This window comes from Sciurus carolinensis, chromosome 9 (genome assembly GCF_902686445.1).
Source record: "Sciurus carolinensis chromosome 9, mSciCar1.2, whole genome shotgun sequence".
Taxonomy (NCBI): domain Eukaryota; kingdom Metazoa; phylum Chordata; class Mammalia; order Rodentia; family Sciuridae; genus Sciurus; species Sciurus carolinensis.
In genome coordinates, this window is record NC_062221.1 from 13833595 (window position 1) to 13858265 (window position 24671).

A 24671-nucleotide genomic window follows, 5' to 3' on the forward strand; every position below is an offset into this window, starting at 1 on the left:
CAAGAATCAACGTGCATAATTACATATGCCTATTCTTGCTCAGCTTGTGGGAAGTAAAATTAATAATCTTTGGGATCTGAACTTGCATTATTTTTAACACAGTTTTAAGCATCTTTCATGTATTGCTTCACTTGGCTTCCAAGATACCCCTGAGTGGGTGCCATTATTATCCTCATCTTACAAATAAGGAGATTGTGCACAGAGAATAACCTGAGCAAGGGCCACAGAAGGCAGAGGGGAAGTCTGAGTCGGCTTCCAGAACTTCTACTCTTAGCAGGTGCACATCATTCATTCTTGGACCTAATTACTGACAACGCTCGTGTCAGATCCTAATCCAGGTGTGAACAGGATTCGGCAGTTATCATTTCAAAGTCTTCTCCCTCGCAGAGCTTCGACTTTAACAAGGGACGCTGGGAAGAAAGGTCAACAGCTGCGCAGTTTAGGTTCAGAGGAGGACAACACAGAGCAGTCACGAGATGGAGGATGGAGGGGAGGCTGTTTGTGAGGCCGGGTGGGCCTCTCTGAGGAGGTAACATTTGATCAGAGAACTGAACGACGTGCAGAAGCAAGCCATGTAAGATCCACGGGACCAGACAGAGGGTACAGGAAGGTCAAAGGCCTGGAGCCGCAGGGTTAAGGTATGCCCAAGGGCAGCAAGCAGACCAGCATGGCTGGGGCTGGGTAGGCATGGCGGGAGCAGATGGAGATGAGGCGGGAGAGATGGACAGGAGCAGCTCCTGGGTCAAGGTGGTGAGTTTGATTTTATTTACATGTGGTGGTCACCCTTGGCAATTTAGAGCTTGAAAGTAATCAAACTAATCCTTTGGAAAATTTTTTCTTCCCACTTCACTGTCCACCATTACAATGAAGCTGACTTTCGTAGTTTCTAACACAATTTTCCTTTTAAGCAGAGTGCTTATTTCCTCATGTTAACTTCCCATTTTCTTTTGCTTCCCACAATCCCTTCATTGAAATTCTGGTTTGGGTCATCCTCCATGCATGTGTGCAACCCCCATGGGTCAGTTCTGGTCACTGCTGCTCAAGGAAGTCAGAACAGAGCTCAGAAAGGCCCAGAAAAACCGCAGTAACTCAGTGGAAGGAGCAGCTGCCAGAGGGACAGGGATTAAAGGACCAGGATTTCTCCACCAGAAAGACGAGTGCCCAGAAGGGACACAACGGAGTGTCTGTCAAAGTATGAGGGATGTGAAGAAGGCAAGCAAAGGTCAAATGGCCAGCTCCCAGAGAACCTTCACCTGGAGCCTCCCTGAGACTGGGAGACCACAGGTGACAAATGAAGGCATCTGTTCTCTGTACAGCTGACACTGCCTGGGCAGGGACCTCCAGAGTCGCAAGGGCTAGAAACACAAGCAGGGTCAGGACAGGAAGAGATTCGTTACCAGAAGGTGGGGTCAGCTGGGTCATCACGTAAAATCTCATTTTTCATTCTCAGTATTTTCCAAAAAAAAAAAAAAAATCCTAATAAACTTTTAGAGAAGAGTATAATTAATCTCACTCCCCCATGCCACACAGTTAACAATTATCAACACATTTTCAGGCCTGCTTCCTCTGTTTCTCCTATGATGTTGGAGTTGGCCTCTGGATGTAGATTTCACACTCCCCCACTGATATTTCAGAAAGAGGATGTGACCCAGGCGAGAGTTTTTAATGTTGAAATGAGTGGTCTTTTGATTAAAAACAAAAACAAGTATTATCAGAGCAAATACTTTGGGTTTGCCTTTGCTGATATTGAGTTGTTTGGGGCTATATTTATTTACTGCTTGTACCTTCAAAAGCCTCCCCCCTCCTCCCCCACTAATTTTTCATTATATAGAACCAAATTTCATACATTGATCTTACCAGTAGATTCTACTGTTACATGTGGTAGAAAGCAGGAATAACCGAGAAGCAGCACATGGAGGAAGGTGGCAACTACACCTTAGGGACACTTTCTTTTTTATTATTATTTTATTTTATTTTATTTTTACAGGCTGCATTGTGATTCATTGTACACAAATGGGGTACATCATTTCATTTCTGTGTTTGTGCATGATGTGGATTCATACCATTCGTGTAATCATACACGTACATAGGGTCATGATGTCTGTCTCATTCCACCATTTTTATACTCCGCTCCCTTTCATTTCCCTCTATGTAATCTAAAGTTCCTCCATTCTTCTCTCACCCACCACCCCCATTATATATCATCATCCACTTGTCAGGGAAAACATTTGGTCTTTGGTTTTGGGGATTGACTTATTTCACTTAGCATGATAACTTCCAATTCCATCCATTTATCTGCAAATGTTATAATATTCTTCTTTATGACTGAATAATATTCCCTTGTGTATATATACCACAGTTTCTTTATCTATTCATCAGTTGAAAGGCATCTAGGTTGGTTCCATAATCTAGCTATTGTGAATTGAGCTGCTATAAACATTGACGTGGCTGTGTAAAATTAGGATACTTTAGTAACACAGACACTTTCTATATATTTTACATAGAAGTTTGGTATCCCTTCATCTTTACCTTGACCAATCAAGATACCTATTATAGCCTATTTTAAAAATGATGAAATTGAAGCTAAAAAGAGGACTCTTCCAAAGACAACAAACCACTGATGTTTTGAGCCAGGTCTAAAAGCTGAAGCTGAGTCACCCTCAGAGTGCCTTGTCACATGCCCTCGGGGACAAACGTTCAGTCCGTGAATGTGGTCTTCTCTTGTTTTTGTCAGTTTTTACATCACTGTGACCAAAAGATTTGACAAAAACAATTTTAGAGGAGGAAAAGTTTTTATCTGGGGCTCACGGTTTCAGAGGTCTCAGTCGATAGATGGCCAACTCCATAGCTCTGGGCCTGAGGTGAGGCAGAACAACATGGCGAGAGGGTGTGGAGGAGGAAAGCAGCTCACGACATGGGCAGACAGGAAGTAGAGAGTTCCACTCACCAGGGACAAAATATACACCCCAAAGGCACACCCCCAGTGGCCCACCTCCTCCAGCCACACCCTGTCTGCCTACAGGTACCTCCAGGTAATCCATGCAAGTGGATTAATGCACTGATTAGCTTAAGGCTCTCATAACCCAATTATTTCACCTCTAATTTTCTTGCTTTGTTTCACACACAAATTTTCGGGAGACACCTCATACATAGCTAAATCTTAACACCTCTCCTCCCAATAAGGTACACTTGAGTAATCACTTTGCCTGTTCCTCCTGACTTCCTAATCCTATTGAGAAAATCAAGGGTATTCTCATCTTGATGGACTGGAGCATATTGCTCATCCTCTACTCTGATCACCTCGATAGGGAGTCCTTCCTTTCACCCTCTACTCAGTTGAGGGCATTGGTCCATTGTCTAGGCAATACCTGGAACAGTGTGTTGGTCCTTAATTACAGTGAACTGGCTCTGCTGCCTCTCAGTAGGAGGGAGTCTAACTCTTCTTGCTACTTCCTCCTGGCGAGGGCTGAGCTGCTAGCCAGCCTAAAATTCTTGTTCATGTAGCTACCTAAAAGAAGAACATTTCAGACAGTACAAAGTCCCTGAGGAAGGAATATTCCCAATCTGTTTGACAAAGAGCAAAGATGCCAGTATAGCTAGAGAAAGCCACAGGGAGCATTGCAGGATATGAATCAGTCAAAGATGTAGGAGGAGCCAGAATGTATCAGTTACCCATTGCCACGAGAGTGCTGTATAACAAGCACACAAAATCTCGGAGGCATGCAATAAGCAATATTCATCCCACAAGTGTGTGGAATTCAGCTGATCTAGTTTGGACTCATATAATGAGTCCAAGATTGGTTAGATAACCCTATCCATATTAGCTGGGTTTTGTTCACATTTCTAGAGTTGGATGACTGTTGGCTGGTTCAGGATAGCCTTAACTGGGATGAGTTAGGAGACTGGGCTGAGTTCCACATAACTCTCATCTCTTCCAGAGATGAATGAGCAACCCTGAGCATGTCTTTCTCCTGGAAAAGACAGAGGGCAAGAATGTCAGCAAAAACAAGCCAGGTTTCTTGAGACTCAGAACTAATACACTGGCACTGCTGCTACAGTCTATTGATCAAAGAAAGTTACAAGGCCATCCCAGAAAGCAGGTGTATAAATAGACAACTCCTCTTTGGTCAAAGCACTGCCAAGTTACAAGGAAAAGAACAGGGATACAGGAAGGGATGAAAAATTGGGACCTCTAAAGCAATTGATCTACCCTATAGATCATTTGGGCTACGGTCAAGAGTTTGAACCTTATAGTAATCTGTAAAAGTTCAGCCTTTTTAAACGTATTGAGATTTATTCTATAGTTCCAATTGGTCTGCCTTGGTAAACACTCCATACGTAGTTGGGGAAAATGTGTATTCTGGCAACAGTTTGAATACCACACCGAACAACTGTGGAATATAGCATTCTGATATTCGATAAATGCAATTATGTCCAGTGGATTTATTTTAGTTTAATTTATTTATTTTATCATTCGTTGTAAAACTTCCAACTCCAGTGATGGTTTTCCTATTGCTCCCATTTAGTTCTGTCATACAGTGCTTCATTTATTTCAACATTTTTCACAGGTTTTAGAATTGTGTTTTGATGATGAGCTTCTTTCAACACTTGGGAAATTGTATTCAGTTGTTTTCTATTTTCCTTTTTTTTATTTTGTTTTTGATGAAAAGTCAGTAGGATTTTTGTTTTATTTCTCTGAGCATAACATGACCTGTTTTATGCCTGATTTCTTTTAAGATTTTCCCTTTATCTTTAGGTTTAGAAGTTTGACTCATATATCAGGTTTGCTTTTCTTTGAATTTTTTCTGATTCAGATTTACTGAGTTTCTTGGGTCTCCAGGTTGATATTTAAATCAGATTTGGGGACCAGTCTACGGTTGTTTCTTCAGCAGGTTTGTTTTCCCTGGTCTCTCTGCTATGTGTCTCACACTCCAGTTACATATGTGGTAGGCTAACTTATGCTAATTTCTCACACCATTTAGATACACGTCTGTTCTTTTCACCTAATTTCTCTGTGTTCTACAAATTGAAGAGTGTAATTTTTATTGTCCTCTTTTCGACTTTGTTACCACTTATTCTCCCCTTAAACCAATATAAGTAGGTTTTTCTTTCCAGGTAATATGCTTTTTCATTCTAGAATTTCCTTTTCTTTATACATTGTCTACATTTTCCTGGGCTCTTCAATTGTGTTCTCATTTGCTTTGACCTTTCTATTTAAATTCTTCAGCATATTTTATAGCCGTTTTAAAGTCTCTGCCTGTTTATCCTGATATCTGAGTCATTTCGAAGTTCGTTTCTACAGATGGCCTTTTAGTTTTTGTCTGTGGCTCATGCTTCCTCACTTTCCCCCCGGCTCATAGTTCTGTGATATGCTGGGCATTATGAATTTTACATTATTGGGAATCTGGATTATTCTATAAGAGGTGTTGGATTTTATCCAGTCAGGCAGTTAGCGTTTTGTTAAGTTGTGGTTTTGTACTTGTTTGGACTATTTTCACTTTGGTTTTAGGGCACGGTCATTATTCTAGAACATAGTCCTTACTCATAAAACATATTTCTTCTGAAGTCTCAACTAAATACCTGACTTTATATTTTGGCTGGGCTAACCTCCAGTGCTTTCCGGCACCGTGTGATCTTAATCTCTCCATTTATTTCTCAACTTCACAACAGCTGCTCTCCACAAGGTTTTGTGGACCTCACCCTGTGCACAGGTTGGTCCTCAGCCAAGGACCTGAGGGAAACATCTACACAGACGTCTGGTGCCCTGTCTGCTAGGTTCCTTCCTTTCTGATCCTCTGCCTTAAAAATTCCAGCCACTTTGACAACATCCAAACTCCCATCTCTAGATCCTCAGCTCAGTGAGGCTGCTCTTCTCTGCTTGGACTCTACTTTCTTGCACATCAATTGGGAAAGAACCTCTAGGCAGAAAATAAAGGAGAATATAGAGCTCAGTCATTTGTCCCCTTCCCTCAAGGATCACAGTCCTTTGCTTCCTGTTATCTAATACCTGAATCCTGCCATGTTTAAGATGCTAGCTGGTCTGTGGTGGCCAGCCATTGTATATTTTGAAAGGGATTTTGAAATGGTTTTAGGGTAAACATTGTTTTGTTTGGGTTTGCTCTTTGAAGCATATAGAATATAAGTATAAATGTGAGACTTTTATTTTCACTATGATGATTGTGTTTCTGGGAGCTGTTATTAGGAGGTGGCATACACCAGGAGATTCTTATTCAAGGTGCATTTTCCATGAGTGTATATGCATGTGTATGTGAGAGCTATCACAGTCATTAAGTCATGATGCAAATCAGGCACTAGGTAATAGTACTGCCAAGCAGCTACAGTGAGATGGTATGGACTTCTGGTCTACACTCCATCATTTTCTATCTTTGTCCTCAATCTTTGGTCTGTAATTTTGGACCCAGGATTAATCTTTACCTACTTTTAAGGAGGAATGTAAGTCTTCTATCCCACAAACAAGTTCCTTAGCGAAAATACTATGTAAACTGAAAAGAGTTGTGCAAATGTAGGTTATCACCATTTTATTACCTTTCTTCAATTCCTATTCCATTACCTTCTCTATCTAGAACTCATGACCCCAGTATGTAGTTGTATGAGTTTCCTGTTGCTATATAGAGGCTTGAAACAATGAACATTTGTATCTCAAAGTTTTTATGGATCAGGAAACTGACTTAACCGAGTGTTTCTGACTCAGGGTCTTCTGTATGGTTGCAGTCAAGATGCCAGCTAGAGTTATAGCCTTTGGAAAATGAGTGGTACTGGAGAACCCACTTCCATGTTGGCAGGAAGCCTCAGTTCCTTGCTGACTGTAGGAAGACCCAGTGGTAATGCGTGGATGTTGCCACAGAGCTGCTTGAGTGTCCTCACAACATGGCAGCCAACTTCCCTCAGAGCAAGTGGTACAAGAGAAACAGCAAAGAGGAAGTCACAATGTCTTTTTTCCTTATGAGGAAATTATATGATGTATTATATTTTATATAATACATTTAATAGAAATTACATTGAACATTTCATTTTAAGGTGTTTCTTTTTTATTGTTCTAATTAGTTATACATGACAGTAGAATGCATTTTTGTCATGTCATAAATGGAGTATAACTTCTCATTCTTCTGGTTGTACATGATGTAGAATCACACTGGTCATGTAGTCATATATGCAAATAGGGTAGTAACGTCTGATTCATTGTACTGTCCTTCCTACCCAAAACCCCTCCCCTCCTTTCACTCCCCTCTGTCTAATGCAAAGTACCTCTATTCTTCCTTAGCCCTGCCCCCATTGTGAATTAGCATGTGCATATCAGAGAAAACATTCAACCTTTGGTTTTTTGGGATTGGCTTATTTCACTTAGCATAACAGTCTCTAGCTCCATCCATTTACCAGCAAATGCCATAATTTCATTCTTATTTAAGGCTGAGTAGTATTCCATTATGTATATATACCACATTTTCTTTATCCAGTCATCCATTGAAGGGCATAGTTAAGATATTATGGAGTTGACCTGCTATAAACATTGACGTGGCTGCATCACTATAGTATGCTGATTTTAAGTCCTTCAGATATAATCTGAGGAGTGGGATAGCTGGGTCAAATGGTGGTTCTATTCCAAGTTTTCTGAGAAATCTCCACACAGCTTTCCATAATGGTTGCACCAATTTACAGGCCCACCAGCAAAGTCACAATGCTTTTATAAACTAAACTTGGATATGATATATTGTTACTTCTGCCATATTTTATTCATGAGAAATGCATCATTAAGTACGACCCACATTCAATGCAGAGGAAAATTACCCTCTATCTTTTAAAGAGAGAAGAATCAAAGGATTTGTAGATACATATTTTGAAATCACCATACTAGTATATTCTCCCGAACCAATTTATTTTCCTCTGAATTAATTTAGATCTACTACACAGACCAAATCATCTGGACAAGACTCTTTCTTTGGAGCTAACCCATGAGCTTAACCCACCTAGTAACATGGACTATCTGTGGGATAGCTAGAGATATCTGTGGTGTCTCTGTGTGATCTTAACCATTTTACCCATGGTTGGCTGGTTGTCTCCTTTATGTTCTCCTTCTTACACATGCATTTCCTGACTCTATCTTCTTGAGAACATTTATGAATTTATCTTGGGCATGGGAAAGATTAAAATATTTGTATAGAATGCTTTCTATGTGGGAGCTAAGAATTGATGATTTACCTTTTTTAAAAATGTAATTTTTAAAAAATTCTTATGTTGCCCTCCAATTATACTACGGTTCCTCTTCAGAATCCAGAAAGCTTTCTCTTTAATGGCACAGAATCTGGTTCTCTCATTGCTAATTAGAAAATTAAGGCAATGAACTTGAAACTATTACATAAATAGAATCCATATTGGAAGGAGATGGTAAAGCGAAAAGTCCAACAAATTCCAATCCCACATCACACATACTACCTGAACAGTGCTGTGAATCCCGAAGGAGCTCTGTGGTTTTGTTGTAATGGTCATTTACCTTTGTTATCATTCCACTCAACTTTCACTGACATTAATATTGAATATGAAATCTTGAGAAATATACAGGAAAATCCTGCCTCTCACGTGTAATCCATTGTATCCCCCGAGGTAAAGAGCCAATCCCATGTGATTATCTCAGAGCAGAGTTCATCCAGCTGGCTCAGCCAAGGCCCCATATTTGAATACTGACAGAGGAATGTATTTACATTTGCTTAGCTCTTTTCATTAAAATTAATGCCACAAACAATCCCTTCTTGTTTCAGTGTCTGGTTTTCACAAACTTCTGGAAAGAGCCCTTAGTTTACTCTCAGGGGTTCAAATAAGTCCAAAATAAAGAGTACCATTATAATTTTTCCTTCTTTGAGGGTTGCTAAGCATGAGGTGGGTCATTAAAAAAGAAAACCACCCCTTTTTTACTGTGTCCAGTCATTTCCCAATCTCTGGTCCAATCTCTTATTTAAGGGAAACAAAGAAAGATATCCAATGGCCCAGTCATTTTTAAATGTTCCCAGAAATAGAGGCTAATCAAGGAGCCAGAAATCCCACATATATCAAACATTCTGCTTCTTCGAAGTATCAAGGCAAATCAAAGTTGAGATTCAACACACTTGAATCTTCCAGTTTCCATTTACAGCTACAAAACAGGGTCCAGAGTTGGTCAGTGTACTATTATTACTAAGTGGAGAAAGTTTCCAGATCCTATGCTTGTCCCAACATGCACACCACTTCCCCTCTGGACGAAAGGAACCTCAAAGAGAAGAAAAACGTGATGAAGGAAAACACCACTAAGTTCCAGAGTCTTCTGGTCACTGCTCACATCCATTGTCCTTGAGGTGTGAGCTGATCTCTACTTCAGAATAATCCAGATATACTGAAGCCACCTGCTGTCCTCTGCCCATCTGGACCCTCCCAGGGACCTGCTCTGTGTGCTGCCTCATCAGATAACTTCCTTGCTCGGGGTGGTGGCAAAGCCTGGCCTTCCGCTGGCACATTTATCTTCAACCCCCAGCGCACAAGCTGGGTACACACCAGACTAACTCATTTATTTCTACTCATTTATTGATGGCCCTTCATAACTGAGTTATTAAGTCATCAATAACTTCAGAGAAATAAATGAATGGATCCAGAACTGGGCCAAAAGATATTTAAGATACACCCTGAAAATTTCAACTAGGATCAGCAGGAAAGTCAACGCTGGGTCATCAGCGGAATTTCCCTTGCCTGAGAAAATGTCTTTCTCAAATTTTTTTCTTCTAATTTGAACCCAGTTTCTTTTTTTACAAAGCAATGAAACGAATAACCTCTCCAGTCACCCAAGTAAAGAGTGGAGGGTATGTCGCTGCTCCATCTCAGTCCCCACGAGCACAGCAGTATCCCGACCTCATCTTCCTGTGTACTTATAGTTTTGTGCCCCTTCGAACCCCACTCACACCCAGGAGCTCCGCTTAGAGGGGAGAAACCTTGGCTGCTGTGGGGCACGACAGGGGAGCTTGGAAGCCTTTGCGCTCCCCAGGTGCCTTGGTTTGGCCATCTGTAAAACAGGAATAATAACAGGACATCCTTTACCAAATTGTTGTGAGATTCTAGAGAGTTAGCATACCTGTGGTAAGGATTTGAGAAGTGTTAACTTGTAGAGCATAGTGACCTCACCAGTAATCCCAGAGACTCAGGGGACCAAGGCAGGAGGATTGCAAATCTAGGCCAGCCTGGGCAACTTAGCAAGACCCTGCCTCAAAATGTAAAAAGCAAAAGGGGCTGGGAATGTGGTTCAGTGGTAGAGGATCCCTGGGTTCAATCCCCAGTACCTGAAAAAAATATACATAATATTTTATATATTGTACATATATAGTATTTTATATATAATGTGTATTATATATGTTATATATAATTTTAATATATATGTTCTATTAATATATATAATAGTATTTTCTATATGATTTTAGGACTTAGAGACCAACCAGCCCAATTTCCTCAATTCATTTTACAGAGAGGAAGCTGCAGCCCAGTGAGTTTAGTCAGCTTATTAAAAATTCCTGTGCTTTCTAACATTTAAGGCCTGCGTTGCTGCAGAAAAGACTCTCTATCTTTGGAATCCAACAGTTCTAGACTGGAATTCCGGCTCTGTTGCTTTCTAGCCTGATGATTTTGACTTACGTCCCTTCTCCAGCTCTCCAGGTCCTCTTGTGCAAGTTGTTAGAACGCACACACCACCTTGAAGATTTGTGGTGAGAACTGAAAAGTAGTGAAATGAAAAAATTAGTGGCTGGATAATGTGGCTAGCCTGCTGCCTAGCATCGCGAGCACTCAGGAGCTGGAGGCTGCATGATTGTCCACGTCTCTCGCCTGAGCAGCTGCAGGCGGGTGCTAGACTGTGGGGTTCCCAACTGCCAGGAGAGCTCGCTCCTTCAGCTCCACCCTTACTTAAAAATACAACAAAAAGGAAAATGGCCAGCCCTCCTTTTGATCAGTTTTATTCAAATCTTGAATCTTATCATCAGTAGACATTATCAGCTGTCAAAAATTACCCTTGCCTGTTGATAAACAACACTCTGTAAGTCCTTACTAGTCTTACACAAAAGAAAAGTGTGTGGGGGTTACACAGAGTTACTGCTGCCCAGAGCTTTCTCTACCCCGTTGGGTTCACTGTGAGCGGTTTTGTTCTACTGAAATTCAACATACAGCTGGTGGATGGTGGCCCAGAAATCAGTTACAGATGTTGCCAGAGGACGAAGAAAAGCTATGTGCAGCAGTCATTTTGCAAATTTGACATCTTTGGTGGGAAAGAAATAATCAGAGATAGGTGCAGGGAAGGAGGGAAAGGGATTCAGAACTGCTAGTTTCCTTTCTCAGTGGAAATATGAATATATCTAACTCTAGATAGAAAGGCATGGCATTTCAGCTCTGTCAGGAAACAAAGATCTTTGGAATACTGATATTCACGAAATAAAAATAATAATAATTGTTGCCCCACAGTGGGGACTGGAAACGTGGAATGGGTTTCATAACCAAATAAGTTTGAGAAAAACTTCCCCCTTGAAAACTTATGATGCTCATTTAAAAATTGAAGACTCTGAGAAGCTCTGAATCTAAAAAAGCTATTTAACACTGGCCAGTCCATCCTCCCCTGAGTGATTGGCCCAGAATTTCCGTCCACTTCATGTGAAGAGTGGCAAACCAGGGAACACCATTTGGGAAACTGAACAAAATTTGAAGAACCAGAGGTCTTCACCAAGGAGAAGGGCAACGAAAAGTTGGAATTTTAATTTCTCTGCAAGTCTCGGCTGCATCTATCTTAGACAAAGGATAAATAGCCAGCTAAAAATAGACCCCATTTTTACTTTCTCGTATTCCCATTTCATTTGTGAGAGCTGGACCACAGCATCTGTGGGTACACATGTTTCAGAGGACAGAAGACAGCCCTTTGTGTTCAGCTATTTATCATCAACTGATATGGGAACTGGCTGGGATGAAGCAAAAAATAAGTAAAATAAAATGGAAGCAAATCAGCCTGGCTTCTCAAAGGGCTGCCTTTGGTGCAGCCAATGGGCTCCCCTCATCTTCCACACACCGAGTCCTCAGAGAAATGGTGGCCCTGTTACAGGGCTAACTCGTGGTTTGATTTGGGGATAGAAACTCTGGGCCCAGAAAAGCAAAAGTCCACATTAAGATCTGAACACTTTTAACAGGGGAGATCATGATAATTGGAATCTGTTGGAAGTCCCTCTTCTTAACATGCTACCGAACATCCTTCCCACACTGCAATTTTTTTTATCCTCTTTCTAAAGTTTGCAAAATTTTTTTCACCTTCTTTCCATTTTCTCACATGTTCATCTTCTACGCTGACACAAACACCATCAAATATTTTCTCTTTCTCTTCTGTCATTAATTTCCCTTTCCTCACAACCCTGTGGAAGGGAGGAGAGACAAACCCGCTCAGTCCTTACAGGCCTCCCCTCAGGACCCTCTCTTTGAAAACCCTTCCTCATCTAAGCAACAAGATATCAAAAATCAACCACATCCCTTGGTCACCAACTGTCAAAAAGAAAATGAGTGGAAACTTGTGGAACAATTATTAGACTGTTATCATTTCTTTAGCCTTGACCTTTCGGTAATCCATAAATAAATGCCACCCGTTCCAAATTTGATGGAAGTAAACAGCAGAATTCCCATAACAGCCATCTGACAGAAATGTCATTTCTATTGAAGTCAGAAAAGTGGCATTTCTTAGCTCTTTAATAAAATTAGGATTATTAAGAGAAGTAAATGTTGAATTATCCCAGAAGTCTCATCCACACCGCAAGATCTATGAGCTAATTTGCTTGGCAGCTGCTCCGCCAATTAGATAAAAATGCTTATACTTACAAAGGGTTTTTTTATTAAATGGGGTTAAATTTAATTTAGTTGGACATGTAGTTTTATATTAAAATGTGTTTGATTATTCAATACCTTTTTCTATGGTTTCTCTCTCTCTCTCCAGGAAGCAAATAACTTGGATAAAAACGTGACTAAGACGGAGAGCGCGCGCCTCTTCAGGATGTGGTACGGCTTCGACCACAAGTATCCTTTGGTAGTGAGGACCTCACAGATCCTGCTGCCTGGCAGGGAATGACTCTGAGTGCTTGTCACCCGGGTAGGCGCTCCTGCTCCTCCAGAAACAGCGAAAGGTAAAGCGAATCCACAGCCCAACTGATAAAAAGGAATGATCGCTTAAAAGTACAGTTCATATTTAAAGTACAGTTCACAGGGTTACAAGGAGCTCACGTGACATCTCTGGGTCAAATGTATTGGATGTTCTTGGGGCAATTGAATATTTTCTAATGTTAGATGATAACCGCGTGTGGTCCTGAAGAATCTATTTTACGGTTCTTTGTAAAGATCTTACTTCTGATCGAGGCGCCCAAGGGGACCTTCTTGATTGATGGCGTTGTAGGAACAGTCTCAGCAGCCTGTGGCCCAGGCGAGCTGCACCCTCTCCAGAAGCCCACTTACGGACTTCTGTTTCATGCTGTAAAACAGGAAGGGACAGGAGCAAGAGTGGGGTGAAGGTGAATGGGCCAGGGAGACAGAGTTGGCTCATCATAGTGTAAAATAGCATTTTTACCCCCCTGCACACTTGAGCGGGCTTTCTCTGGTAAAGGGCAATTTTAAAATTCTGCAATCATTATAAACATAGGAGCTCAGATACACCTTGTCATGTGATTCCAAGGGCTGAGAAGTCAGGCCTGAACTGCTTCGCCATTGTGAGTTGCAATAAGCCATCCATCTCTAATCCCAGGCAAAAGCATACGGAAGAAAGGAAGGAATTACACCGTGAATTGAATGTGTTGGGTCTTTGTAGCTAGTTTTCCAAGGTCACAAATCCCTCTCCTTTCAGTGAGAAAATGTCAGTTGCTGGGTGACTTTAAGCCCCTAAGCAATGATTAAAGCCACAACGGAATCAGTGGGAGAGGAAGAATTAAGAACAGGGAAAAGAAATACAAAGAACTGGTGAAGAACAAGAGGTTAAAATGGAAAGGGGAGAGAAAAGGCAAAAAAAAAAAAAAAAATACAGGAAATTCGCATTTGAAAGAAAAGCAAGTGAGAGGAATGACTGAGGACAACAGAAAAAAATAAAATAAAATTAAGACAGAAAGGAAGAGAAGCCAATGGAAGTTGACAGGGATAAGCAAAAATAAACCAATGTGAGAATCAGAAAGTAATTCTGCCAGAAGAGACAGTTCCAGGAATTAGAAATTGGTGAGGTGGAGGGAGAGGGCTTGGGAGGCTGTAGTTGGGTTTTGCCATCGCTCTGCTGTGGGGCAGGTTTCTCAGCTGGCTCAGTCAGGAGCCTTAGCGGGCAGGCAGGCTGAGCTGCCACCACCTGGGAAACAGTGCGAGCTCTGCCAAGCTCTGTCTCATTAGCTACCTGAAGCTCCCGCTCTCTCCAATGGAAGCTAGCTCTTGGCGGGCTGTTGCTGGCTTATGGTGTTGGTTGATTTCTTTTCTAGAAGCGGGATTTGCCCCTGTCATTGCTTGTCAGTATCTGATAGCCAAATTCGTAGGAAGTTGTTATTATATTCTTTGACTGAAGAGTACACATGATGAGATATATAATAAGAAAATGGTGCATTGAAAATGTGATAAAAGGATTTTTTTTTCCCCCCAAACTCTGAAAATGCTGCAAGGAAAGCTTTAGAATGAAGAAAAGGAATAAAGCAGAAAAATTAACTTGGAGACCAGAAAATGCAAGTTGGAACCCACCCAAATCTTTAGCACAGAGCGGTGACACTAAATTTAGATGATGTCATAGTTTTTAGTCTCACTTTTCAACGGGGGTTTATTTCCATACAATTATGGACAGACGAGCAAAAATGAAAGCAGATTTATACTCTCTGTAATGTCTCTTCGTGTGGCAATTTGTCTCCCTGTGCGTCATTCTAGAAATTGAAGTGCTGCCGTCGCAACACAAATATATTTTCACTTGGCAGAGATTTTGTGTCCAACTTATCCTCTGGGTGTATCCATCCAGAGTAGCAAACCAACCAGTCTCAACTCCACCATCTCTTGACATGTGTATTTTTTAAATCGTTTATTTATTTTTAGATTTTTTACAGACCGTACCTTGATTCACCTTACACAAACGGGGTAGATCATTCAGTCTCCGTGGTTGTGCATGATGTAGACTCACACCATTCGTGCAATCACACACGTACATAGGGCAATGATGTCTGTCTCATTCCACCATCTTTCATACCCCCCCTCATTTCCTTTACACAATTCAAAGTTCCTCCCTTCTTCTCTCACTCCCCAACCTGCCACGCCCATTACATATCATTCTCCACTTATCAGGGAAAACATTCGGCCTTGGGTTTTTTGGGATTGACTTATTTCAATTAGAATGACTATTATCAAGAACACAAACAATAATAGATGTTGGCAAGGATGTGGGGGAAAAAAGCACAATTTTACATTGCTGGTGGAGTTGCAAATTGGTGCAGCCACTCTGGAAAGCAGTGTGGAGAATCCTCAGAAAACTTGGAATGGACCCACCTTTTGACCCAGTTATCCCACTCCTCGGTTTATACCCAAAGGACTTAAAATCAGCATATTACAGTAACACAGCCACATCAATATTTATAGCAGCTCAGTTCACAATAGCTAGATTGTGGAACCAGCCTAGATGCCCTTCAACAGATGAATGGATAAAGGAACTGTGGTATATATATACATAATGGAATATTATTCAACCATAAAGAAGAATAATATTATGGCATTTGCAAATAAATGGATGGAATTGGAGAATATCATGCTAAGTGAAATAAGCCAATCCCAAAAATCCAAAGGTCGAATGTTTTCCTTGATATGTGTATTTTTAGAGACAAACTATCTACTTGGCATTTATGTCCACTCTATGGTCCACCTAGTACCCAAGTGATGTGCCCCATGAACCTCAGACTAGAATATGCCAACTATCCTCAGTATAGGGGTGATCCTCCTCCCTGTGGTCAGGTTGCCCAACCTGGACCAAAAAGAAGTTCTCATGAAACTGAAAGCAACAGACTACACAATTTAAACCTACTCAGGCTTCATTTTAGTAAATCATTTCATACAAATGAAGCACCACAAAGAATTATTGACAAAAGAAAAAAGAATAAATAAATAAGGCTTCAAACACATCTGTACCAGCCAGGGTTCTCCAGGGAAACGGAACAGTAAAAGCAATTTACATATGCATATATATATAGATAGATTCATTTCGAGGAATTGGCTGATACAGTTGTGGCCGCTGGCAGGTGCACAGGTTGAAGGCCAGGCTCTGGTCCAGAAACTCAGGCCGGAGCTGACACTGTGGTCTTGAGGAGGAAGTCCTCCTTCCTCGGGGAAGCCCATGCACGTTGTCGAGGACAATCTCCTTTACTTAAAACCAAGTGATAGTAAACGTTTAGCACCTCCCCAAATGTCTTCCAAAGCACAGATAAATTAAGTTTGAATTGAGTAACCAAGAACTCTAATCGAGTTGACACACAAAACTAGTCCTCACAGCACCCAGTGCCCATTCAGTAAGGGCCCAATATTCAGACCCAAGGATAAAAACGCCTTCTCAATTATACCGTTGTTATCAATAAAACAGGCCACTCCGGCTCACTCAGATGTTCCCTTACTTTTTTATAGCATGAGTAATTTGCACATTAACATAAAATTTTTCCAAAAACTACAAGGAAAAAAATCATAAAAATTAATATTCACCAAGAATGAGCAATGGTCAAGTACCAGGCTGAGTGCTTTGTGGTTGGAGTTTGATTTCACCTCCCAGCTAGGCAGGAGGCGGGAGCGTCCAGAGCGTCTAAGGCCGCACAAATGGCCCACTGATTAGCTAGATTGGCTTCCGTGCAAACCTGGCCCCTTGTTTAAGAGCATCGTTGGAAACCCAGGGTGCCAAAATGGATGATTAATTAAGATCTCCTAATGATTCAATGTGGGCAGCAGTTCTGAATCACGCAGTGCAAAGAAGGAATCGAGAGGTAGGGACAGGAAGGAAAATATGTCACAGAGCGCCACCGCTCTGTCATAGGGCACACGGGTTTGTGTCGTCTCTATAACCATGCCTTCTGCTTTATTGAGTTCTTCAGCCGTCCTATTGTGGCGGAGGAGCTAAACTCCCAGATAATGAACTTTCTGAACTTTCCACAGTGAGATTCATCTCCCTGGTGCAAACCCAGATCTGTGCCACTCCAAAGTCCCCAAGTATACTAAAAGGAACTTCATCGTCCACAACTCTGTCCGTGATATCGTCTGCTTTACCTGAAAAACCTCATATCTCAATTCGTTTGTAAAGTCGCCAGGAGTAATTATGGTTTCTTACATGATGTAGTGCAGAGCTCACGTCTCAAACATCTGTTGACGATGTAGCGGGTTAAAACAAGGTTAGGGGCCACCCAGCAGGCACCGCCATGAAGGAGTCCCCAAGTCCTCAGCTTCTCAGGGGCAGAAATTTATGAGAAAAAAAATCCAAGTATGGTTCAGTTTCCTAAGAGATGAACTCATGCTAGCCAAGCTCAAAGGAGGCAAGGTATAAATCAAAAACCAAGCTCATCATATCCACCAAGGAGAAATACCCTTTCCCAGCAACGAAAAGGCTCAAGTTACAACTGGCCCCTCGGGTCCCCCCTCTCCTGCTCTTGCTGCTGGCTCTCTCTGCTCCAGCCACCTGCTTTCCTCAGACCTTGCTCCTCAGGCCTGCTTCCAGGTCTTGGCACTGACTCTCTTCAGATAGTCAACTGTCTTCCTTCCCCTCTTTCCTTCAGTTTGTCCCTAAGACTCTCCTGGTACCATATTTAAATCAGCAGTCCCACCAAGAGAACTCCCTGCTTAATATTTTTTTCCACTTACCACCACCTGACACAGAATGGACTTAGTTTCAAAAGTCTTCTCTAAGCATCTAGGATATCAGCTTTCTGCGGACAGAGATTTGGGTCTGTTTTTATCTTCAGGGTACCTGGCAGGGAGTGAATACTCAATAAATATCTGTTAATGAATGAAGAATCGATCAGGCAAGCAAGCAAATGACCAATATTTTCTAGCCAGGTCCCCTTCATTTCAGATATTGATGGAGCAGAAATGCCAATTAATTATCCAAAGGTTACTAAGTGAGCTGAAGGCAGAGCAAGGCCAGGTGTAGATAATATGAGAGTTTCCTTCCAAGCTACCCCGAGTGCACACCCACCCAGGGCCCAGCCTCCGTGTCTCACTCCTTAGACAGGAACGGCTCCTCTCAGCAGATTTGGGTCCCAGTTGCTTCAGCTGACTTGCTTCCTCCGGTTGGTTTGGTTGACTCATCCTTCCATAGGTCCCCACCCTATCAGAGGGGGAAGGAAATGTTTATTGTCATCAATAGTCTTAATATATCCACGAGAATTTTGCAGATTTAATTCAGTAGTAAGCTTGATTAATAATACTCCCAGGAGTTCACAATTTCAAGGCTAGGTTTCCAATTAAAGTAATATCATTACTGATTTCATATAAATGAAATTTTTGAAAGAAGACACAAAGCAATCTGACCTCTAAACGAAAACATAAATGGCTGAGACATTAGCCCCAGTAACTTAGGTTTCATTAGTGCAACTGATCTGGTACGTTCAAGCCTGGCTCTGGATGAGAAGCTCTTCTCTGAATGGGTGACTCTGAATATATCTCACCTTACCAATCGTGTGTTGATTTTATCAGCACCAAGCTCAAAATTTTAGAGTCCTCTGTCATCCCCCTTCACACTTTCATACAACGAGGAGCTCAGAAATAGAAAGCGATGGTTCCGTTTTCATGTTTTAAGACACTAGGTAGTGTTTTGCTTAGGTTCACCGTGCTACACCAGGTACCGGAATCTCATGCTGCCTTTTCCACAGGCGTCTTGTGATCCCTCTGTCTGGTCTGCCTCCTGGAGTCTTTTTCCGTTCTGTCATTTATCATTTCTGGCCTTAAGTGTGTATATAGTCTAGTGCTACATGAGTGAATGGCACAGGATAAAAATGACATTTTCCAACATAAAAAGCACAGCCTAAAATCATTTTTAGCCCTTCCTCTGTGCCAGCAATAAGAACTTAGGCGATTGCCAACACATTACCCAAGCATGAAGAATGCTCAGAGATAACAGTGATTGGCACGTGGACGCCCTCAGCAGCCTGGATGGAGACCTCTTCCCATCACTGGTTTGGAATGAGGAGCCCAGTGAAGTCTGCATTCCACCAAGTGAGAGACCCGCCGTGAGATGTGTGGGTGCCGGGGCTCCTGCACATTTGGTCAAAGAAAGTGGCAGGTAGCAGACCCTCGTCCTGTACTGACAGGTGGCATGTTGGGACTCCACTCCTGGAAAAGTAAGCAGGAATCTCAGGATCATCCAAAACAATACTTGGAACCACGTATTTAATGTATTTAAATGTGATGGCATTTTATAGTCTTAACCAAAGAAACAAAATTTTTTTTAAAAAAAAACTTCCCCTCCTAAAACTTGACAGAATTCATTATATCCCACACAGTCACGCTTATGTTAAATCGTAGGTATGCATATTGTGAGCAGCAGTTTCCATTTTAAATGATGATCCCTGAGTTACAGTTTTCCGTATTCTGACGAGGTGAAGTGGCCATGAATTATTTATTGGGGCAGCACCAGGGCCTCGTGAGTGACTCGAGTTTACCTTAGAGAACTCTCGGAGGAACGCGGAATGTTAGTTCTGTGATCCCCGTTTTATAAATGAGGCATCTGAGCCCAGAGGAGGGAAGAGAAGAACCCGAAGATGGATTCATAATCAACACAAGAGCAGGAATTCCAGCTGAGGAATCCCAGTACCTGCTTCCCACCCTGGTTCCGTGTCTGGCCCACCGAGTTCCAGTCGCTTCAGTGTGTGTGTGATACTATTGCTGCCAATGAGCCTGGCATGCAGTTGGCAGTTTTAAACCATAACTTCTTTGGTGGTTCACCAAAAGCTTCACCAGTCTGGGAACGAGGTATGTTTTACTTTCCTTAGTCAACAGGAGAGGTAGCCGAGGATACAAGGAATCCTTTGTTCAATGGATACTTTAATGAGTGGCTACTATGTGCCAGGCAATATCCTAGGTCCTAAGACCCAGCAGCAGACAAAGGAGGCATGCTCACCCTTGTGAAGTCTTGCTTTTTGCCTCACTAAAAGGAGTCATGGCCCCAGAGCCCTCTGAAATCACAGGAAAGGAAGAGGCTGACATCATCAGAATTAAATGGGGGACAGATTCTTTTTTAGTGCACTGTAGATAGACATAACAGTGGGGTTCGTCTTGACGTATTCATAAATGCATATAAAGTAGTTTTGTTCATTCGATCCCTGGTACTATCCCTTCCCTACCCTCCTCTCTCCCCCAGGTTCCCCTCCTCTCTATTGGTCTTCCTTCTACTTGTTTATGTTTTAATTGGTACATTATGGTCATATGCAAAATTGGAATGCATTGCGATATATTCATACATGTACATGCACTGGCAGATTCTCGAGGGGAGCAGTAAATTAAAATCATCCGCAGCCCTCACTTGAAAAACAAAACCCCAAATAACTGCCACGTGGTTTCAGAGAGCACCAAAATTTCAATATATTTGAGACAAACCAAAAGAAATCAGCTTTCAAAAGGCCCTCTCTAAATAAATCCCCCGATGGCACCCACAGTGTGGTCACTGCGTCTCGTGCCTGGCCAGCAGTGCCCCTGGTTAATTCCCCGGGGACTCAGGCTAGCCTTGCTCACTCTTGTCTTCACAGGTGCTGCGGTAGAAAGATCTGGCAGACACCTCTTGACTTAGCACCAGAGTGAAGTGGAATTCAAACTCCCCAAAAGCAAACACCAGCCCCCAGACCCCTGTTCTCATGACCTTTTGGTAGGAAGCAACAGAGAGGAACTTGAACAGTACCTGGGACAATGGACTGTCTTTTGTTCACGTCATAACTTGGCTCTCCCGCAGCTTCTTCTCCCATATGATGGGAATAACACATACTGTCCTCTGTTTGGGCTGAGTCCATCAGAAAAAGTGACTACTCATTATGATGGCTTCCTACTCATGCTAACTCATCTAGAACCAAAATATTTGAAACACTCAAATAGTGCAGTTTTCTCAAGATCCTGTGGCCTAAATACATTGCAGTACTGGACAGTTGGAATAAAACTCTCCTGGAGACCTGAGAGGGAACACAGTGTGACAGCACAGACTTGCTGCCTAGGAAGGTGGAGCCCCCACTGTGCTTAGAAAAAGTCGTGGGTCCCAGGAAGCCAAGTTTTCTGCAGTGATTCTAGGATCCTGCATGAGCTTTAGCATTCCTGCATTATTTTGCTCTCTCCCTGTAAAAATTTTAATGATACTCTGATTAAATGAGAATGTGCTCTCATTTCATCTTCAAGTAAACAAAATGAAAATTCTAGAATTCAGAAGGTGGGGGGTTGAGGAGATAGCTCAGTCGGTAGAGTGCTTGCCTTATAAGCACGAGGCCCTGGGTTCGATCCCCAGCACCCCCCCCAAAAAAAATACTATCAGAAGGTGGCTCCTCCCCTTGTAGCAAATGGATTCACTGAATAAATTCCTTTAAATCGAATTCCAAAAACCCTGTTGAGTATTTTCTCCATGTAAAGCACTGTATCAGACTTTCTTAACTTATTTGGTGATGCAAGTATTGATGGGCCAGGTGCTTTTTGAAATCTCCCATGTGCTAGTCACTATCCAGACACCAGCGACGGGTCATGGGCAAATTCTCACAGAGCTTGGCTCTCACTATGGTTCTGTTTTTGAATTTCTGACTGACAGATGTCTTTTAGGAACACAGCTATGGACTAGCTGAGACATTCCACTGTTGGTTTTTATCAAATGAGGGAGAGTATGGCTGAGTGGTCAGGAGTTACTGATTGGTTTTTGTGACTTATCCAGTGCTGGCTGTGTAATATTAAGAAAATTATTGAAAGTCTCTGTTCCTCAGTCTTCCATCTGAAAAATGGGGACAATAGAAGTCCCTACCTCAGAGGACTGTTTTGAAGATTGAATGAATCTACACAAAGCATTCAGAACAGTGCTCAATAAATGTTAAGTCATGTTATCATTATGACCTATTGATTGCCACATCTCCTAAAGAGAGGCACCATGTAATCATTTAATATTCATTGCTTTTTATTACCTGTGAGTGATCCAGCTTTCCATTATCATACATCCTGGTAGTAATTTTTAGTTGCAATAGCTGGATTTTAACACCATTAGAACGTCTTCGGTGTCCATCAATAAAAGGCCCTATGCTGGCTCTGAGTCAGACACAATTCTTATTTGATCTTCAGCAAATGGCTGTAGTTAAGTCAAGCTGGACTTTTGTGTCCTCGGTCCTGCACATACAGTTGTTTCGTTTATGATTTTTCTAAGTTAGAGTCCATCATCCCATAGTTATTTTTCTGGAAATTACACCAAAGATAGCAATTTGGGCTTGATAGAGAAGAGCGGCAATTTTTCTGTTCCACAATGGAAGCAACACAAGCCTTTGATGATAATTATTCCTCTTCTGCCTTCTTGTGATAAAGGAAATCTTTCAATTGTACCTTCCAGGTGAAGCTATGGTGTTTTGTCATTAACGATGTGATGTTACATTGGAGATTTCTAGGTCAGTAATGAATCATTTTATTAGGAAAAAAAAATGAGGAGGAAAAAAATGTCAAGACTTACAAAAACCTATGTATGACCTCAATGGTGCTCGTATTGAATTATTTTTAATATTTCTTCCATGTGGGAAAAGAGAGTGTTTAGCTTAAATTTTCTTTAATTGTTACATAGCCACTTTCCAACTGTAGCAGCCAAGGTATTTTCAGGCTGCCAACAAATTCATGAGCTACCAGGAACACATTATCAACGTGGACCATGGCTGCGGCCTGCCGTATTATCACCTGTCAGGGAGTCAGGATCCTGGGTCTTTCTGGGGATTGCAGCTCCTCAGCGCTTGTCTGCGTATGGAGTGGTGGTTGACAACACTCAAAGTTCGTTGGGCAGGCATGGCCCTGCCTTAATTAAGGTTTACTTCACGGGGAAGATGGTGACAATATATTCTCAATGTGTGTCAAACCCCCTCATAAACAAGAGCGGGCCAAGAGGTGGACGCCATGACAGTTCATGGAGGAAGAGCTGGCTGGGGAGAGAAATGCTCTCCTTGTAGTCATGTGGGAAAGGGTCTGTGGGGGGATTGGGATGTCCTAACATGAAATTCAATAATGAGAAGGGAGGAAGAGCATTCTGAGCAGAGGGAAGAACATGGGGGAAGTTCTCGTGATAAGTGTGACTTGAATGGATGACAGAGCGCCTGAATAAATCTGCCTGAAAGGAACAGAATTGCAAGAAAGAGAAGAGAGGAGATCTCCAGGGACAGCAGATAAACCCTTGAAACAAAGCAGGAAGCTCTTATTCCCAACGCCTGACGTATTCAGAATGCTCTCCTGTTGGTATTAATTTCATATTTTTGTTTGGTGGTCAGAGGGCTAAAGATAGAATGGTGTGTCACAGGCTCAAGTGTCCCTTAAAGTTTCCTTTCTGTCACAAATCTGATTCATCCCTGTGACAGTCACTTACCAGGCACTACATACAACATACTTCCAAAATTGGGTTTAGTTTTTAATCTTTCTTCCTCGATTAAAAAAAATTGTTTACATTTTATTCTGCTGTTTTAAATGAATTTGGTTGTAATACTTTTTCCCTAGAAAAAATTATATTATACATCTTCTGTCTTCTTCTGAAGCCATGCAGGTAAATAAGAAATGTCCTTTGCCCCCAAGATGCCAGCATCTTGGTGAGATAGAGACACCAGCCACCAACACACTGAGGACTTCAGAACAGTTATAAGCAAAGAGAACTGTCAGCCGGTTCATGCTGGTGCCACAGAATACTTCAGACTGGCGTCTTGTAAACAGCAGAAATTTATTTTACACAGTTCTGAAGGCTGGGAAGCCAAGCTCAGGGCACCAAGAAGTTGGGTCTCTGGTACGACCTTGACGCCGCAGCTTCAGCTTCATGGAAGCACCTTCTTGCTGAACCCTCCTGTGGCAGAAGGAGCAAACCAGTTCCCTCCAGCACCTTTTATGAGGGCACTAGTCCCATACATGAGGCCCATGTCCTCCAAACGTCATCACCTCCCGAGTCCCTGCTTAGCGCTGTCACCTTGGAGGTCAGGTTTGAACATGTGGATTTGGGGCCACAGACTTTCAGACCACAGCGAGAGTTATGGAAGCCAGAGAAGGGTACAGACAGCAAAGCAGCTCTGGAGGATCCAGGAGACCACACAGAATCTGGAACTGAGTGACAGAGTCAGGCTCTCTGAGGGCCTGGCTGAGGGTGCGAGGGACTTTTAAGCACAAGCAGGAGGTGGGACATTTGGAAAACGACAAGAGATTCAGTGCGACTGGTAGAAAGTAAAATCGGAGAGTTTTCGTATGAGCAGATTGTCACAACTGTCATGGTCCCACCTGTCAAGGTCAAGAGGAAGGATTCTGTTCTTGACAGCAGGAGGCCAGTACAGGGCTGTAAGCACAGCGTCACACAGTGGGGTTCGTTATAATGAAGAGGACCGGCGAGTGGGCAGACAGCACTGTGACAGAGAGAACGGTGAACTGAAAAGGATCCAGGACAGTTGCTCCTGAAAACACCTACCAGTTTTGTA

The 24671-nt window shown here is 42.2% G+C and overlaps 1 protein-coding gene and 1 non-coding gene across 2 annotated transcripts in view; both read left to right on the forward strand.

Annotated features, from left to right (window-relative positions):
* The window catches only part of Slc9a9 (solute carrier family 9 member A9), a 547508-nt gene that overhangs the window by 435275 nt on the left and 87562 nt on the right, over positions 1–24671 (forward strand). Inside the window, exon 14 of the mRNA XM_047564064.1 lies at positions 12989–13068. Coding sequence (XP_047420020.1) covers positions 12989–13068 — 80 coding nt within the window. The remainder of the gene's footprint in view (positions 1–12988; positions 13069–24671) is intronic.
* Positions 21429–21514, forward strand: Trnai-uau (transfer RNA isoleucine (anticodon UAU)). Its single transcript has one exon. It is a non-coding gene; the product is annotated as a tRNA-Ile (tRNA).